The sequence below is a fragment of the Drosophila santomea genome, chromosome 3L (genome assembly GCF_016746245.2).
Source record: "Drosophila santomea strain STO CAGO 1482 chromosome 3L, Prin_Dsan_1.1, whole genome shotgun sequence".
NCBI lineage: Eukaryota > Metazoa > Arthropoda > Insecta > Diptera > Drosophilidae > Drosophila > Drosophila santomea.
The window spans coordinates 12830967-12851088 of record NC_053018.2 but is presented as its reverse complement, the minus strand read 5'-3'; the positions used below and the strand labels follow the sequence as shown (position 1 = coordinate 12851088).

At 43.6% G+C, this 20122-nt stretch overlaps 1 protein-coding gene across 1 annotated transcript; it reads right to left on the bottom strand.

Annotated features, from left to right (window-relative positions):
• Positions 1 to 6597: 6597 nt before the first annotated feature.
• LOC120449026 (homeobox protein caupolican) lies at positions 6598 to 19513 on the bottom strand. Its single transcript, XM_039631307.2, has 5 exons — positions 18159 to 19513; positions 11254 to 11748; positions 10848 to 10966; positions 9770 to 10092; positions 6598 to 8737 (listed from the first exon to the last, which is right to left on the bottom strand). The coding sequence occupies exons 1-5, from the start codon at positions 18207 to 18209 to the stop codon at positions 7662 to 7664; spliced, it is 2064 nt and encodes a 687-aa protein (XP_039487241.1). The 5' UTR covers positions 18210 to 19513; the 3' UTR covers positions 6598 to 7661.
• Positions 19514 to 20122: the final 609 nt, after the last annotated feature.

Genomic DNA, 20122 nt, shown 5'->3' with positions numbered 1-20122 from the left:
TTTTAGGTTACGAATTTGCCAGCTTTTAATTAGTACACATGGTCGGAAATGCAGGGCGGTGGGTGGTGGGCGTTGGGCGGTGGGTGGTGGCTCGCATGGCGAGTGGGCGGCTGTGGGTGGTGGCTAGTGCTTCTTTATCATACCTGTGATCCAATTCAGAAATACCATGCAGCCGTTCGAAATAGCCAATTAACTCGCTTCTGATCAAAGGCAGAGCACTTCCCGTTCAAGGACTCCACAAAAAGGCCACAGGCGATCCGAAAATTGGACAGCTTTTGCTGGATTTTGGTGCACTCAACAAAATTGGGTAGTGACTATGCATTTAATTCTGTTAAGCTAAGTTTAAAATTAAATATTACTTTTATACTGAATAAATCAGAATTAAATTACAGACACAACACATTTCATCTGAAATAATTATAAAAATTTATATTAAAGCGTTGATATTTTATTTAAAATTCACAGGTATATTATGATCCTAAATAAATCAAAGTTTTTTAAGTACTACCCCTTGTAAAGTTTAATATGTGGATCAACTAGTTCAAACTCTGTCTTTGATTTACCTAACCCTTTATAGATTCTAATTGCTAATTTCCCCATTTATTTGCTTAAATATATTTCATTTGATTTCCTCGGTGCACTCGCACCCCCACACACATGTGCATTAGCTAGGGGGTGGAGTATAGGATGGGGAATTGGGGAAAGGGGGTCTGGGATATGGCTGCGCAGAACACGAGATAATCAGGGGAGCCCAGAAAGGCGGAAAGGGGCCTAGCCGGCTCTTTGTCGAAAATTGCATCCATGTCATGCATGCGCATCCATTCATTACCTAGTGGCTGAGTGGTTGGAAGACAGCGTTTGGCGTTTTGTATCCCAGCAAATATGCCGTGTTCGCATGTTATCCCAAATGTCCCTGGGAGCTCAACAGCCACCCCCCTTTTTTCCAGCCCGGCCCCTTCCCCGGCCGACCAGACAGTGTGTACTTTATTTTGCCGAACGAACAAACATCTTGTCGGACGAGCAAGCAAATGACTTTTCCCTCTCCCAAAAATTTCCACTTTCAGCCGTTGTCCTTTCTGCGTGCCGTCCTTTTTTGTAGCCCATCTATCGGCACTAGTTTAGTCTCGGTCTTCGCAGTTTGTTGTTGGGGTTAACGCCACCGAAATCCTTTCAGGTGATTCGAGTAAGCCCAAAATATGGCACACACTTTGGTGGGCATTACGGGATTTTAACAAGCTGCAACATCAATTGATTCAAATGATAGAAAAACTTATCTAAGGTAAGCAAACAATTTTTAATTTAAGTATGAATAGAGTAGCCAAAGATTTTTAATTGCAAACTCATAGTAAGTTTATATCTAAGCTAAGTTGGGAGCTATAAAATAAGCTATTTTACCGCCGATTTTAAAAGGCTAGCCATTAGTTAAATTACTTAAAAACAGTAGCTACGACTGCATGGCCATTAGCTACTGATTTAACAAAGTGCACTTCGATTAGAATAATTATTTAAGCTGGCATTTAAGCCACAAGAAACTCTAAAAACTAATAGCTTAAAATCGCATATAGAAAAACCCATTCACAAGCGAGCCGTATTTGTTTAGCATTTTATGAGGCGCTCGGCCACAATGGCGCAAATAAATTGTATCTCATGGATGCTGGGCAGCGCATCTGTACGGATGCGAGTGCTATCAGCATATTTATGGACATGGTACAAGCAAGAAACCTATGACTCGCCTATCATCAGCTACAGCACCATGATCTCAACGATGGCGAATTTCCGCAACTACATGAGCAGTTGGTGAGTTCGAGTTTAGCAATGCGAAATGCGAAAATGCGATCTGTGGCGCAGGTATCCGCAAGATACTTGACTCGCGCTGCTTGCCACATAATGGTGGTATATTCTGCCAACTGGCGACAGCACAGCCATCGCTGGCCGAGAAACATGAGCCAAATAAAAAGCCCATTTGCACACAAATTTACTTCCAAAATGCCCAAGATGCGCATCATTCAAACCGAGTGTCCGAGTGTCCGAGTCTCCGTGTGGATGGAATGGTATGGTATGGTATGGTATGGTGTGGTATGGAATGGGCCCCGGTAACTGGACACCGGATGCAGATAAATCTTTGGACCGCCGCTGCCACCGCTGCCAGCTTGCTGAATCTTTAAAAGCAAGTTGCGTATGGCGGAGCCATTGGGTGAAGTCCACACCAGGTGAAGTGCCGTCCCTGGGCTTGAAGCTCGATCGGAATCACCAGATAAGCCCGATCACCAACAACAATCCCTGCTCGCGGCGGTGCGGCGACAAACTTAATTGCGCCTATTCCTGCATTAATTGCACACACACGCGCGAGGATGGCGTCGTTCGGCCGCCGGAATGTGTTAATTAAATATTTAAATTATTCGTATTCGCATTCGTATTCCTATTCGTTTTCGTTTTCGTATTCTTATTCGTATTTGTACATTGTGGATCCAACGGATCGATCCTTCATTACGCGAATATCGGTCGAGAGTGCTAAATTTAAAGATGCGGCACGCACGGCTCTCTACAGCACTTCCTTTCCTATCCGCGGTCCTGCCTCGCAGGACATTGTACACTTTTTGGTCTAGACTGTTTGCGGTCATCGGGAAATAACAACAACCGCAGCGGCAGCATCTGCATTCGTATCTGTATCTGTATCTACAGGGGCATCTGCATCTGCTGCCTAGAGACAAGCGGCAGTCGCGTTCGATCAGCGGGCATTTTTATTATTTTTATTCGCCATTCAACATTTTCGTTTCATCGTGTAAATGTGGCTGAGTGCATTCCAAAAACTTTAAAAAGTACTAAAATAAATACTTTCAAATTTATTCTGGTTACTAGCTGTATTTTATTAGCTTCCCAAAATTAGAATTTAAATCATATTTACATATGATAAGCTTGGCAGTTTAAGTTATTCATTGTAGGTAAATCTTAGAGATATCAGACTTTATTATATTTTCACAAAATAGTTTTTATATTTACTGCATGCTCTTTATTTAAACTCTTAAATAATACATTTGTATAGTTGTTTTTTATACATTTTACAGCAAAAGTTAAATAACATGAAAAAGAATATCTTACCTAAGAGAGTTTTATTAAAATATAGATAAAAATTAAAGATTTTATTTACTCGTTGTAATCAAAACTAAACTATCACATATGTTTCAATACTTATTTAAACACATTTTTTTTTAAACCGAATTACAAGTAATTTAGATATGAATAACAAACCTGAAATAACTTCAAAATTTTCTCGCCGTGCGCTTTTATTGAAAAGTGGAAAAATGACGCCACGCGTCCTTTGGGCAAAAGCCACAAAACATTTTCATTTTATTTTTACACGAGCGGGCCAAATAGAAGCCATGGAGGCAGGCGGTGTCCTTGCGGTGGAGCCCGGCAATTGGGATATATATACATACATATATTAATTAAATGTAGTTGCCCACGGCAGCGGGGCTCATTGCCAATTGTCCAGTTTTGTTCGCCAATTTTGCCCAGCTTTTTTGCGTATGTTTTATTATTTTTGCTGAATTGTTTCCCGGGGAAAAAATGCTGCGCACATGCAAAACGACGACAGGCGAGCAATAAACATGCAGGCCATCAATGCACGTTTCGGCATAGATAAATTTGAAAATAGCAGGGAGCTACAAATTAGAGCTGCTGGCCCAAAGCGCGGCCATTTGGGCCATATATCCATATGCGAACGTGGTAGTTCCATCGGCGGACGCATTGAGCCGTTTAAAAGCCAACCGCGTGCAAGTGGAGTGCAGTGTGTATGTTGTGTATGTTGCATTTTGTGGGTTGTGCAACCGCGGAAGTTTTAGTGTTGCTAAGCTAGAGGGGAGCGAAGAGGGGTGGAGCTGGGGGTCAGCAGGAACAGCAGAGGCGTCCTGTGTAACCGGCGGCGGGGGCAACTTCCAACTTGCAACTACCAACTGGGCAACTGGGCAACTACCAAGTGCAGCGCCAGCGCCAGCGCTGTAGAATGAGTTATTGGCCTTGTTGGCGATTTTATTGCCACGGCGCAGCCATAAAATATGGTAAATTATAGCGGTTTGTTGTTTTGGCCATTTTGTAGCCGAATAATGTTCAACGTTCCACGTTCTACGTGTGCGTCCTCAAGCCCCAATAGACCTGTTCATGTTTCAGCCCCGGATTCGCTGCACACGCCCACAACACAAATGTGGTCTTGTCAAATGGAAAACGCGACAAGTTTCTTTGTTTAACAAAAAGGCCCGAACACGCGCCGTTATCATATATCAATAGGCCAACCGCCGAATGCAGGCAATATTTTATTATTTCCAATTTCAAATTAATCGCGTTCGCAGCGCGTAAACCAATTATCCGAACAAAATCGCACTGAAATATGTTTATTTTGAATTTATTGTTTCCACCATTTGATGGAATTGTATTAAACCAAAAACGAATTAGCAAGCTTAAGGTTTTTTATCCACTTTGTTAGTAACAGCAAAAGAAAATTATATTTTTGTGAAAGAGCTTAGTGACTTTAGTGGGTAAAAAATATTGTTGATTGTTTGTTAGTCTGTTAAACGAGCTGCAGCTAATAGTTAATGTAATTAATGGCTTGTTAAGTTATGTTTTGTTTTTATGACCCAATCGCATTTAATATCTGCAAGCGTGCACAATTATAGAGATTATTTACACCACCCCGTTTTTCATGTGCCACAAGCATTTGATTGTGCCTGACTTTTCGGTTGCAACCACCACCCCGAAATGGGGAAACTGGGCATCAGATGCTGCAATCCTTTATGCAGGCGCACCGAAATCCTTTTTGCCACACTGCACCGACGAGGCAATTGTGCGGAAAACCCCTAAACATGTTTTGGGTTAATTTAAAATGCGGCCCAGCCCGACTGGCACAGAACAAAGCGCTAAATTAATGTTGTCATTTTCCACTCGGCGGATAAAATGGCCAAAGCCAGGCCAGCCATCCAACCATCCAAACAGCCAGCCAGCCTCCACAAAAGCCAACTGGACTCATTATGATCTGGACTTTGTTGCCTATGTTGCCTTGTGTGCGGCAAGTGCCAGTTGCCAGTTCGCAGTTGGCAGTTGCATCATCCCATGCATTTGCGAAAAAGTGCAATTGACTGCAGATGCTACCACGATTTGAAGCGGCTAATTTGAAAATTCCAAAATTTATCTAATTGTCTTCAGAGGGCCACGGACACCCATCCATTCGAGCTTTAATGAGTTTTGCCGAGCCTGCGGATTACATTTGACCAAGTTGCAGATTTTAAAGTGCACGGAGCAATAAAAATTTGACAGGAATAATTTAATAATATTATACCATATTATATTTGGTATATATACATACATGTCTTAGAAAATAAATAAACTGCTTGCGATTAAAAAGGCAGATAGACTTATTGTAATGAATTGGAATGGTTAAAAATATAAGGAATGGTATGAAACAAATTTTACAATTTAATGAGAGAAAATGGTATTTAATTTTCTACTTTAAAGATAAACTTCAAAGGCTATGTATTTTATGGTTTTGGTAAAATTGTATAGTGTGACTCAATCTATTTTAATGAAATCGTTACTAACTAAAACTAAGTCACTCTATTTTATGAGACACTTAAAAAATGTATATCCTGCGCATGATGTCTTATTATTATTTCTTCTTATAGATTTATTCAATATAATTTTATATGTTCAAAGATATAATGGTAATGATAATGATTCCATAAATAAAAAAATCTCCAAAAAAATAAGACAGTTAAGAAAGAAAACTTTTTTAAAATACTTAAGTCTAAAGTCAGGCCAATATGATAAGTCAACTTCCCTTTCTATAAACTATTCCTTAAGCGTGTATTATTTTTTCTTAAAACCTTTCAACTCATTGCCGAACAGCTTGAGTTTGTGAGTCACTCACAGAGTTTATATTTGAACACGGCACATTAAACTCTTACGTAAGATCACCTGAATTCCGTGAAACACGTGGGGTGAGCTGCTCTAATTAGAAGCGTGTCCCTCGTGGAGAATATCAATCTGATAAAATAGAGCTGTGGCTTCCCAGTTGGTTACGCACAGGTAGCCAACTTTGGATTTCGATATGTGGCGATCATTATAAAGGGATCAACTGTCAATCTGAATTACAGTGTTTGATATTGGTATTGATCCGAGTCCGAGTGGAATTCCAGTGCTGAGCTGTTATGGGTAGGTCGATAATTATAATGCGACACCGACGATTTATTATTTTCATTTATAGATGTGACACACGACACAAACTCATGAGTGCCGTGATTGAATGCATACGAGTATCTGTATCTACATATTTCTTCGAAAAACGCGACCGCTCCCTTGCTCGCTGCGATTAATTAAGTTCATTGGGTCGTTTGAAAGCTTTTTAAACATATAGAGATTCCAAAGAAGTATTTCTTAAATACTATATCAAAAAAAGAAACATATTATTATATAAAATATAGTACAATATTCAAGATGAATCAACTGCCCACAAAACAAACTCATTAATCTCCCGCATAACCCAAACTATTGATTATTTAGTTCAAATAAGAGGCAGCGTGATAAATGATTTACTCAACTTTATTTATCGTCAAATTTGAAAATTTACATAAATACTATTTACAATTACAAAATGAATGCCATTAGAAATGTCTCGAATCAATTTTGCCGAACGCAAGTGCCTTTGTGTGCGAAGAAGTAGGTGTGAATTAACTAAATTAGCGCAGATAATTGCTCGTATAGTATGTGTTTATATGCATATATCACAGATACTTAAAAATTCTCTACAAATTTTCAAACGAATGGGGTGGCTAATTACATGATTACGTTTACGTAACTATTAATGTGTGTGCACGGATTAATTATTTGGCCGAGTATAAGTTATTTGAAAGTCGAAGGGTTAGGCAAAAATCTTATAACTAATGCTCCACTTCCTTCCCATTTGGGGATATTAGCACTAATACAACGTAAAGTTTCCTCCAGATCAGCTTATGCGGTAGCTATTTAAAATTATTAAGTTGTGTGGATTAAGCACTTAAGGTAGGAAATGTTAGTCTTAAGACAAAAAGTTCGCTTGATTTATAACACGGTGGAGTAGTAGCTGGCATTATTTTATTGGCTTGCCAGCGAGACTCAACGTTCTCCTCCGCCCGACGAAAGATGAATGAGTTCGTGTGGTGTGCGTTCATTTCGAGTCATTAAACTTGGAGCCGTATGACTCAGCCCCCGGGCCCCAAAAACGCATGACAAGCACCCAAAAGTGGGCGGCTCAGAAGTCTGTGCCCCACCACCAGCAGCACCACCATCACCACCGCACCACCGAGACATGTTCGTCTCGCAAATTTTCAGCGGTCGAGTGTAAATATGCTAATTAAAGTTATAAAGCGAAATAATTTATGATATGGTAGGAAATAAAGTTTTATTGCCATACTTAAGCTACATTTATTGCAAAATAATTAGTGTAGTTATCGCTATCTGTTAAACGTACTCGTAATCGTAATCGCGGATTGCCCGCCAACTTGCACTTGTCCCGCCATCTCGAAAGTAGTGTGTAAGTAGTTTCGCTTGCTATTTGGTATCTGGTAACTGCTAACTGCTAACTGGTAACTGCTAACTGCTAACTGCTCTCCGTAACTAACCGGTTCAAGGTCGAATTACGACCCGGAACGCCCGCCCTCCGTCAGATAGGCATTAGCAGTAACGCCCATGTGCCCATGCCCATGCCCTAGCCCATGTCCGTGCCCAAGTCCATGTCCATGTGCGTGACCATGTCCGTATCCACTGTCCGTATTACTGTACAAAATGTTGACCATGGAAGCCACCGTCACCGGAGTGACGGAATGCATCGATGAACTGTGGCTGCTCCCGCTGCTGCTGCTGCTGCCGCCGCTGCTGTTCAGCTTCATAGTGGGCGGTGTCTGGGGCGGCGTATCGGGCTGGATCTCGGGAAACCCCACACGCTGGGGCGCCGGATGGATGTGGCTGGGTGGCAGCTTGCCGCTGGAGGAAGTGGAACTGCTGCTGCTGGGCAGATGCATGCCCATGGCCTCGGTGTACGCCGTAGGTATCCGCGAATATGGCGATCCGCCGGCGTAGCTGCTCATCATACTCAGCGGCGAACCGAGCTCCATCGAGTGGTGCGTATGATGGTGATGCGGGTGATGGTGCTGCTGCTGCTGCAACTGCTGCAGCTGCTGCTGCTGATGCTGGAGCGGCTGATGGGGCAATGGCTGGTCCGCCGATGAGGGCGGGTAGAAGTTCTGGCCGAGGTACGCCGCGGTGGGCGGTGGTGTCTTGCAGGCGGCTGTGTCGGCCACGCTCCAGATCTTGGGCTTGCTCGCCGGAACTGGGATGCCACAGTCTCTGCTCAGCGGGTTTTTTTGGGCCGCAAAGTCGCCCGCTTCCTCCTGGCCATCAAAGCCACCACCCGGATGATAGTATGGCTGATCCATCGGATGGTGCTGCATCTGCTGCTGCTGCTGTTGCTGCTGCTGTTGGTGGTGTTGCATTTGCTGGGGATGTGGGTGCGTATGCGTGTTGTGGGATTGCGCATACGAACTGTAGGCCGCGTGCATGGGATGGGCGCCGGGGGGTGTGGCATAGGGCGCCAGTCCACGCATGGCCACCAGATTGTGTGGCTCTCGGTCCAGATCCAGTTTCTGGTCACCACCACTGTCCACCTCCTTCTCCGCCTTGCCCAGTTCGGATTTGATAAGTTGATTGCCGGGATCTAAAAGATTAGAGACAGAGAGAGAGGGAAAGAGAGAGAGAGAGGGAGAGAGAGAGACCATGTGGAGACACAAAATAAATTTAATTAATTTCAAGTCAGAGGCAGGAAGCAGACAAGTTCTTAGAGGACTGCAAAACTTGGCACTTCCAGGAGGTGGAACTCTTGGCAGCTGGCAGCTGGCAGTGGCAAAAACCCTTGAAATTGTTGGTGGGCGTTGATGCGTGCAACCCTCGCAGCCAGCGGAGAAAGCTTTCAGCAGCAAAAGACTCGAGTTTCCGCCGACTACCGCCCAAGTACACCCAACCCCCCTCCCCCCTGCTGCGCTGCACCATTTCTATGTGTCGCCAACTCGAACAAGGCCACTTTGGAGACGAAGTACACTGAGAAAATCAGTTGACAAACCGCTGACTTAAGGCCATTTTAACATAAAGATTTAAGACTTCTATCAGTACTCAAAAAATTGAATTATTTCTTTAAGTTTTGATAGCAAAGCCTTGCTTAAACTTAAAAAGAAAGTTCCATTTAGGCAGAAGTCTTTAAAGTTTACTTATATTCTTCATTATTCAAAACTGGTAACTACTCAATATAAGGGACATATTTTCGCGCAGTGCATCTTAGAATCGGAGTGCGGGCGCAAGGCCACTTTGCCAACAATGTGCTGTCAACTTCCGGGGAGGATGTCGCCTAAGCAGTCAGACAAATAAACGGACGACGGACTGCGGACGGACTTTGGAGCGGCGGACGGACTGCGGACAGACGGACGGACGGACGGGCAGACGAATGTTGCATAACATTCGCCTCGCCACATAAATTGTACTTAAAAGCCCAGTGCCACAAATCTGCTAAAGGGGCGGGTCAGCCATCCTGCCAGCCAGTCAGCCATCCAGTCAGGCCAAGAAAGGCGCAGGAATCAATGGGGTAAGGCGTTTGGAAAACAATATGCCGGGGCTCAAGAAATTACAAAAGGAGATCGCTGAGTACTACTAATTGAGGAGGTCAGGCATGAGCATGGGCCATGGGACATGGACTCACCGAAAGCTTCCGTGGAGAGTTTGCCACCATCACCGGCATCCTTTTCCTTCTCATCATCGGACATCATGCCATCATCATCGTCCTCCGTCTTATTCTTCGGCTCCCACGTCATCTTGTTCTCCTTTTTCAGCCGACGGCGAGCATTGGCAAACCACGTGGACACCTGGGTGAGGGTCATCTTGGTGATGATGGCCAGCATGATCTTCTCGCCCTTGGTGGGATATGGGTTCTTCTTGTGCTCACTCAGCCAGGCCTTCAACGTGGCCGTGGATTCCCGCGTGGCGTTCTTCCGTCTGGCGGCGAGATCATAGTTGGGTCCGTATCTGCAGGTTGGAAATCATACATATAGTACACCCCGAATCAATAAGGCTCATTGGTAGTTCCGCCCTATCATGGCCACTAATGAGTTTGCTTAGGGCAACACCGATTTTCCGGCCTGCTATCAGCTTTTGGGGCAAACAAAGCCCACACACCTTAAAGACACTAATCAGTTATTGGTAACAATCGCTGATAAGAGTCCCCCACCAACGGATTGCATTTGCAACTTCCTCTCGTCTAGGTCAACATCAAATGGCCAATGGAATTGGTATTCCCATTTCAGCCAAAACCGCGCCCGGGGGCTCAAACTCTAAGCCAGACATACCCTTTTAAGCGATAAATAAAAAGAAACCCGGCAGACGACACGACGCGAAAGTTTTTGTCCCATGGCAACATTTTAAGCCCACTTAAGTTTCCCATTTGTATATTTGCACAGTGGAACTTCTTGAGCTGCAGCTCTATTGTTTCTGCTTTCTATAAGCCACAAATGTTACTATATAATTTAACGATAATATGATGTTTAATTTGATTTTCAAGTCCAACCAAATGTCTCTAAAGCTGCTGAGTAAAATAAACATACACTATAAAACATATGTAGTTTCTATAATAAGGTTTTGTAATGTTCTAAAGATGCTGGCATAATTCCCATAAAAATATCATTAATAGGTTCTTTAAATCTTTGATTATACAAGTTCCACTGTATTACACCCTGTAAGTCTTCCCCTTAGCCTTAGAATCGTCTTAGTTTTGAAATGCTCACCCGTAGGCCGCCAGCGTGGGATCGTAGGAATAGTATCCGGTGGTTGACTGCAGGCTGGCGGATGTCCAGGCGCTCATCTCGGTGCTGGGACTGGTGTCCTTGATGCCGTAGGGATTGCTCTGGAATTGAGTGCGGCCATCGGCCATCAGTGATTAGTCACAGAGCTGCTGGCAGCCGGAGGCAGTGAGCCCCGTGTAAGCTGGACTCCTTGGTAGCCAGGTAATCAGGTAATCGCGGCAGTTACAAGTTACCGAGCCCAACGAGCTGACGGCCAACATGGCGATATCTGTTCGGCCTGTCGACTCGCATTTGCGCGGACTTCCGCCCGATGCACAAAGCCAATTAGCCGGACTCACCAGCTACCCAGCTACCCAGTGATTCCCATGCCCACACACCCGATCCTTACCAGAGGTGCGTAGAAGGCCGAGTTGTCCACTCCGATGCTGGGGTACGGATTCTGCTCGTTGGATGGATACGGTCCGCCGTAGACGCCCACGCCCACGCCGCCGGAGGGCAAGGCCATGCGGGAGTAGCCACCGATGGCCAGTCTGGCCGGATCGTACTGGCAGGAGCACACGGTTTGGCCGGACACGGGATCCGTGATGATGGGTCTGCCGTTCTCGCAACAGGAGCCCCGGCTGGGCAGGTCCTGGGCGGCAGATGAAAGGCCTCCGGGCACATCACCACCACCACCACCGACCACATCCTCCGCCGGCGATGTGGAGAGACCCTTGTGGCCCGCATGGTGCGACGACTGGGAAACTGCACCTGGACTCAGAGGACCGGCGGTCAGGCCGGTGGCCGTCGAGCCGCCCGAGGGACTCAGGGAAGCCTCATTCGTGCCGGACAGCGGCGATCCTCCGCCATGGCCGCTCTGGCTGTCGGTGTTGGCGGTAGTCAGCTGCAAAGATGCCGAAGGGGAAAAAGGAGCACATTTTAGCAATGCCGAAAAAAGGAGCTCGAACCCAAAAAATGTCTGCAGCGAGGGAATCCTACACTGAGCAAAAGTAACTAAATACGAGGATTTAAAAAAGGAAAGTGAAACTTAAGTAATTCGTTCTATTAATTCAAACACACTTTAAACACACCTTTTAGTGCTGAATTATATAATTATTTTAACAGCTACAAATTGTTTAAAAAACATAGCAAGAAACAAGAATTCTTTAAATGTGTTACCTCACTAACTCCCTTATTAGAGAGCTGCTCATTTATTGAAGCCCTTTTTCTCTCAGTGCACGAACAGGTGAAGTTGGCAGGACCCGCAAAGAAGAGAAGCGAAGAGACGAGGGAGAGGTAAGAGAGGTAAGCGCAAAGGCATGTCCCTGCCGACCAGGTCGAAATCAACAAAGCAGATTAAGATGATAACTCCAAATGTCAAAATATTTTATTGGCCTGGCGCATTTTGCGATCCGTTCCATCTATTTTCACTTCATTAATTTTCAATTTATCACAGTCAGATTTCAGATACCGCTTCGTCCCAAGCCGAGCACATCGCACATTGGGCACATCGAGAATCCAGAATCCAGAGCCCAGAATCGGGGCTCTTTTGAAGAGGGTTCTGTGCTGTGAGTTCTCGAGAGTCCGAAGTTGAGTATCAGTGGACCGATCGATCGACCGAGAATGGGCACGGCCCTGGCCAAAAGGGCAATCAAATGATGAGGGACAGGGCAGGTAGACTTGGTTCACCCCCTGCTCCTCCACCGATATAACCCCCTATATGCCAGCATATATCCTCTGGAGCGATAACCGCAGCGAATCGGAGACATCTGAGCCGTCGGCTGGAAACCCCTCGTGATCGGAATCGATCGATCTAAGCCGGAAAATCCCGAATGCGTTAGCATGATGACTGCCTGTCAGATGCCACTTAAGGCGTGATATTCCACTTTCAAATCGGCACTGCATCTGACACCGATTGCCTAATAACAGTATCTAACCGTTCTTATATGCATAATGAAGTGGCTACCGTTTTGACCAATTTCTTCGCCCATCGCAGCCACTGAACTGATACTGATACTGAGATACTGCCCATGTGATTTAAATAATAATGGTAATTGAAGGCTAAACGAGCTGATTCGCCAACACCTCCTGCCGACTATCTAATCATCGGGGCAATTTCGCAACGACGCCGAAAAGCAGCAGGAAATTGTTGCATAATGAAGGTGTTTCATGAATGAAATCTAATGAATACTGAATGAATGCAAGTGGAGGTGGAGTTGGAAGTGGATCGTCGACTGTCTCCACTAATGTACAAAACGCTGCCCGCGCTCATTTCTTATTATACTTTATATTCCTTCTCTTTTTTATTTACTTTTTTGTTTTTTTTTTTTTTTGGTTTGCGATTCGAACATCAATTTCAGTTTTTGTGGCCGCCCATAAAAAACACATATCGCCGAGGACGAGGATGAGGACAGCCGACTGGGATCTGGGGACCTGGACGCGGAGCTGGACTTCACTGGACTTTGGTGGACTTCGGTGGACTTGGCTGCTCAAGTTTTCGCTTGGAACAGTGCTTATTATCGGCACGCAAGTCAGTTTATTTTTAATGGTTCCCACTCACCCACCACTCGACTGCAAAAATATAAAAAAAAACAAAGAAAACCCAAAAGAATCGCAGGAAGTGCAGCGATGAGCGCCCAGCCGCTGAGTTTATCGCAAGGTGACTGCAGATAGGATAAGCCACACTCTGGAGAACCAACTTCTGGAGGTTGGGATTGGGTTCGGTATTGAGATTGGGAAATGGGCTTGGGTTTGGGCTTGGGTTTGAGACCTGGTTGGGTTGGGTTGGGTTTCTATTCTGCGGAAATGCTGAAACTTGTCGGCAGCTCCTAAACGCTGCCTTAAAGTTGGGCGCTCTTTTTATGACTTTTTGGACAGTTTTGCAGTCGGTGTCAAATTGCGGCAAGTTTAATAAGGAATATTTCCTGGAGTTGCGAGTTGCCACAACGAATATTTTATATTCACACTTGTGGCTGGCTATCTGCCATCTATCTTAATCACTTGGTGAGTTCGCTGAGCGATGTTGCCTGCCCATCAATTTAAACACTTAAAGCTATCAAGCATTTCATATGCGTAAATATTGTGGATAAAAACAGTTCTGGACGTTTTAATATTGTAGATACATAAGGAGTATCTGGAGTTTAAATGTTGTAATAAATTGTATTGTTGGGGTTAATTTTAAAGATACACAAGTTATGACTTTCGCTTGCTGTAAATATTTGATTGCTCTATTTAACCAAATAATTCATTGAATGTTTTTTTTATGATTTTATTATTCTTTATGGCACTAATAACAATCTTGTAATAACTTTATATTGCAGCAAGCATTGTCCATAAAAGGGAAATCAACACAATTTGAAATTACTTTATATCAATAAATATAAAAATTCAGCTAAGATCTCTTATCTTTACTATTTAGTATTAGATTACAAATTCCCTGTGAAATCAAAGAGCTACAAAAACTAGCCATCAATATGGCCAGAATGTGTTTCCCACCAATTGCCAGCGAGAATCCATCTGAAGGGCAGGCAATCTCCAGTGAATCGAGGAATACGAGCCCGATTTTTATGCGCCATGACCAAAGTTCAAAGTGGCAATTCAACCTTGCATCTTCAGCCGCAAAGCAAACATGAAATCTGCAAAACAGCTGGACAAGCGAAAGTATAAAACAAGCTAAAAACCAACAAATACAAGAGCATAAAAACTAAACAAGAAGCAAAAAACCAAAAAAAAAAGCTGGCGAATATTCATTGACCGTAATTCGGTTGAACCGGCATGGACATCGTGTAAATCTCTATCTCTGCCTTTGAAGTGCCCACATCCACATCCATATCCGCATCCAGATGCAGATGCAGCTCCAGATGCACAGATGCAGATACATATCTGCAGATGCAGATACCTTTACCGTACCGATACCGATACAGATACCGCTACAGATGGCCACCCGCACCCATTGGGGCCAAGATGCTGGTGGAGCTGGTGCCGTCACTTTACGGTTATTAATTTTATGATTTATGTTAAAGCTCACGAGTCCGCCTACCAACTCCTACCATCCCCTCCCCCTTTCCATTCCCAATTCACGAACGCACGAGTACGTATAGTGCACTGCGATATGGTTTGGTTAGGATGGTATAGTATGATATGGCATGGTATGGTATGGTATGGTATGGAATGGTTTGGCATGGCATGGTATTGGATAGTCAAGACAAAGGAGATCGGCATTGTTGTGGTTATTGGGTGCTGCTGTTGTTTCTGCTACCGCTGGGGATGCGTTTATGGATTTGCTTTTTGCACTCCTAACAACAACGACTGCGAAACAAAAGCTATTGGGTTCACTTGGATTGCATTGGGTTGGGTTGAGTTGAGTTGAGGTTGGGAGTTGGGGAGTTGGGGACTTTCCTTCAGTTTGGGGGTTCCTCCAGTTGACGCCAGGCCAGAACAATAAGCGAAGATATGAGGATCCCAGCTACCAGCGACAAGGAAGCTGGAATGGCGAAGGAGTCCCTACAAACAAACACATGTTCGCATTCGAGTTCGCAGTCAGTGCTCTTGGATTTGGCATATTCTCACATTCATCCGCAGGATTGCGTTGCCAAACGAGTACGCCGTATTCATACAGATACCCATGCCCACTTTAAAGGGTACACTGGGAAAAAAAACACTTCCAAACTTCATATTACACCCTGTCTTGTTTAATTTCTAATGGTATATTGCTTTCATATCATAAGTCTAAGCAAACAATTCTTACTTGCTTCTTTTTTAGATACATATGACAACTCAGATTGTAGTGAATAAAATTGCATTAAATCAATTGAATTTAATTAACATAAAACTTGTAAAATGTAGACCAAACATAAACAAAAACCTACCTAAACCAGAATGTTGTCTGTAAAAGAAATAAATGCCTAGTAAGAGAAATAAATGTATGAAGACTAAATGGTTGATACTTAAATCCAAGTTTACTGGTTATAAACAACAAAAGAGATTCTATGGAATTTAAACATATTTAAAAATGAACTAGAAATCCCTACCAATTGACCATACTTTTCTCCCCGTGCATTGAATGCCAAAAGGACAGCCACGAAGTGCGTTTTTGCTAACACGAATAAGTTGCTCCGTTTTTTTGTGGAGCTCGCTTATTGAATTAAGTTGGGGCGCAGAGTACTATGGTCGCAGTGGAACAACTCTTTCCCAACTCTTTGCCAACTGCGGTCTCAATGTTTGCATTAAAAATTCATAAATCAATTATGGAATGCACACTGCGAAATATTAGTTTTTTCTCGCATCATTTACGGGCTTGTCCTTTTGCGTCCCGAAGGAGTTGGGGCTGCAATTCAGTTTGGGGATGGGAGATGGGGATGCGAATGGGGATGGGGATGGGGATGGTGATGCGGATGGAGGATTCAGATGGAGCCTATGTGGATGCAGGACTCGACATCGTCGCGCACTTTTTGCGGCCTTAGAATTTTAGTTATTTTGCCATGAAATGCGTGAACAGCTCGCATGGGAAGTTAAGAATTCGATGTGCGATGTGCCTCCGAGTTCTTTTGCTACTGCCAACTGACAGCCGTTGATTAAATTCATATATTGTCGTTTTTTCGGAATGCCGTCTTGGCGTTGAAATTAAAATTAAATTAATGAGAGCCCGACTGTGTGCACTGCATAAATTGTGCGCCTTATAAATTTGGCACCCCGATAGCCAGTAGCCAGATAGCATCTACTGACCAGTCTTTAATTGGGCTTAGTAGCTCTTAGTAGCTGTCACTAGCTTTTGGTTGCTTTTAGAGTAGCTTAAGGTGCAAAAAGCGAATGCAAATGAGCCAAAACGATGACAACATTCTGCTGGCTCTTAATCGATGGTGAGGCAAAAGGCCTTTTGCACATCTGCAGCCATAATTATAGTCGATAATCTGAGCGTTCATTATTTTAATTATTGTAATTTACCAAGTTTGCATATTATAATAAATGGTGCACCACTCCGGCGGCGGCTTTATTAGCATAAATTTATGCCAGCCAATGTGGTCAGGATATACATATATATATATACTGTATATATAGATGTATGTATGTATATAAATTGGCAGCAGGATAAACGCACAAGTCTAGCATTGACGCATTGGAGCACATATAGTATGTTAGTAGTCGTTGAACAAGGCATTACACAGCCATTGCAAGGGATTTGTAGCTGCAAGTGTTTCACTCCTCCTTTGGCCAACCCCCCCCCCCCCTACCCCCTCCCCTTTTGGCCAGCTAATTTGAATTACTGAGCTCCGAATACCGGGTAATTATGACCAGACCTCGGACGATGCACTGCCCCCGGAATGCCCCGCCACCAATTTGCATCCAAGGCGGTGACGGCTGTCCTAAATTGTGAAACATTTCTTGGCGGCGGGGCGGCCATTATGGCTATATCCACATATATATATATACATGTATATATAATATATAGGGATCCAGGAGCTCCAACCGTTGCCCAAGTGCTTGAATATTCATGTGCAGTGGCTGCTGCCCAAACCCGCCGGCTTAATATGTAAATTTAGAGTTATTTCGCACCGTCCATTATTAAAGATTTCCCATCGCACATGCCAAAAAATATTCAACTGACTACTGACTCACTTGCTTTCTGGTTTTATGAAGAATCTTTTGTGTGTGCCAAATATTATATATATATAATATAAATAGTATATTCAAGTGTCTTTCGAAATGATTAAGTTATGGCTGCATATTGAAATGGCACAGCTGTAAATCAAAATATAATAAATATATACAACGAAATTGATAAATCCAATTTCATGGCCAATATAAATTATTATGACTCAGCCATATGTGTATTTAAATTTAAGGCGCCCAGTGGCAATAATTCAGAAAATTTGCTTTCATTAGAATGATAAACTCTTTCAACTGGTTTTTCTCATTCTACTAAATTTAAATCAATGTATTTAAAAATTTTCAGATGCTACTCACAATGCATATTTTAAACAAAGTGCTTTGTAAAAAGTTGTTTAAGGCCTTCAATTGGAACACAAATTATGAGTTTACAAAAATACTTCGGGCAATGTTCTTGAGTGAATTTGAATTTCTTATTTTGAAATTGAATGTATTATTAAATTTTAAAGATGTAAAATTTTCAAAGCAAAATATGAGCTATGTATAAGATATATTCTTAGTTTCAATATGTATTTTCTGTGCCAAGTAAGCGCCTAAAACTTAAGTGCTTGTTCCTGGCATATAAATGAACTAATTAATCAATAAACTTGCTTGCGATAAGGATTTAAACAAAGGGTAGTAAAGAGTTAATCTTTTAACATTTCCCACCTGATTTGCCGTCGGGTAGCCAGCGTATCCAAACTGCGCATATGCAGCCATTGTCTCGCTGGCTGAGTTGGCCTAAAGAGCGGCGACACGCGAGTTCACTGTGCCTGGCTTCACTGTGGGGCGTCCCTCGTTGTTTGCTTGTTGTTATTTGGCTTTCTTATTTTTCGACTCTGCGGATGCGGATGTCGCTGTGGATGTGGATGTGGATGCGGATGCGGATGCTGGCGGAGCCCTCGAAAAGGGGTGGCCAAGGATGTGGGGATGGTGTTGGGTGGTGGTTAAGGGAGGTTCGAGTGGGTGGCCAGTGGGTTGCCAGTGGGTAGTGGGTGGCTGGGTGGATTTGGCGTGCGTGCTCGACGGCTAAGCACTCTGGGCGCTTTTGTTGTTTGCTGGCTTGTTGGGTGTTGCGCTATTGTTGTTGCTGCGGCTGGCCTTGTTGAAAATTGATAAAACAAATTGTCGATGTCGAGCAGTTCTGTTAATGTCGCCGGAGCCGGAAAATGTTTTGTTTGTTTTGTGTGACTTTGCTGTTTTCTTTTTTTCTCTCTCGTTTTTTCATCCGTTTTTACTCGATTTTTATTGACTCTATTTGACGCTTTGGCGGCCGGTTTCAAAAATGTTTAAAAAAAGAGACACTCACAAAACCAGCCAGCAAACCAAATTGGCTTCAAGTGTTTGCCGCAAACAGATTTACAAATGTACGCGGCTCTTCAGTCTTCGGTCAAAAGAATGTGTCAGCGGGTCTTAAGTGTTTGCTTGGCGAGTTTACCCACTGAATGGGTAAGTATTTCAGTTTTCAGTTTTCTCAACACTATGTTCAATATTTTCCAAGTCAGCACAGAAATTTCTTTGCCATGTGATGCATTATTATAGACAGTTTTCAAGTTATAACGAGTTTCTTTTGATATTTGCAGCGAACTTGTTTACGTAGTACATTGTATCAGTTGGTTATGATGCATTTCCAGAGAGGTTTGCATGTCTTTTCGGGGTTCCCTTTTCGTATTTATTTTTATCATAACTATTGCACGCACTTCATTATCTACGGCGGTTGCATCTGCCGATCCTAACCGATCCGATCCGATCCGCTGGCAATGCTCCAGTAAAAACGGGTTCCGCTCCAACCTGTCAGCGGTATCTGCACGGTGACGACGGCAGTGACTGCGACTCAATAACCGACTGTGACTTATCCGGTGACTGTAACTCGTTCCTCGGCACTTTCGCCGTTTGGCCGTTTCGGCCTTTTCCGAGTTTTTCGAGTTTCACTGGGCGACGCGGCGGAGATGCCAAGATGCGAAGATGCGCACCTATTCGCGTTTCGGAACAAACTGTTTTTCGGCCGCTCAGCGAGCAGCGCGGTTGCGTCTGACAGAGACAGCAGCTGCGGTGCGAACGGGATGGCTGCCGGGTCGCGAGAGAGCCAGCCAGTTAGGCGCTCTCCCATTGGCCAGCGTTCCAATCAGACTGTCAGCCACGAGCAGCAACTATCTCGCTTGCACACCTGTGAGAGATCCTGTGGCAAGTGAGATGGGTAGACTCTCTGGGGCTGTTGTTGCTTTGCTCGTTGAGAACGCCCACCTCCAAGCACTGGAAAGTAAGTCGACGCTCTCTTTCTGCCGGCCCCTCTCTGTCGCCGTTGGAAGCGATTTGATGGCGGACCACGATCGAAAGGCTTCCCAATTGGATATTGTTGCCAAAGTTGGCTAAGAATTTTCCGATTTTGATAAAAAGTACAATATAAAAATAATTGGGAAAACTACCAAAGAGTTGCTCAAGATTGGCTATCATAACGACTGGTCAAAATGGTTCTATGCTTACTTTGTTAGGAAGAAATCTAATATTTTTACACCATCTTAAAATACAATCTTTAATTTATTTATTTAAAGGTTGTGTTAAAAAATATGTATGTGAAATACAAGTATTAGTTTATAATATAATATTCTATATATTATTTTATATTTTTATGG

What these genes read in the sequence shown, in the direction of transcription:
- LOC120449026 (XM_039631307.2), bottom strand. Translation starts at nt 18,209, where the DNA reads ATGGCTGCATATGCGCAGTTTGGATACGCTGGCTACCCGACGGCAAAT. An exon ending in CGGCCTTCTACGCACCTCTG is followed by an intron (nt 10,967 to 11,253) that starts GTAAGGATCGGG and finishes ACTCAATTCCAG; the next exon opens with AGCAATCCCTACGGCATCAA. An exon ending in CCCACGCTGGCGGCCTACGG is followed by an intron (nt 10,093 to 10,847) that starts GTGAGCATTTCA and finishes TCCAACCTGCAG; the next exon opens with ATACGGACCCAACTATGATC.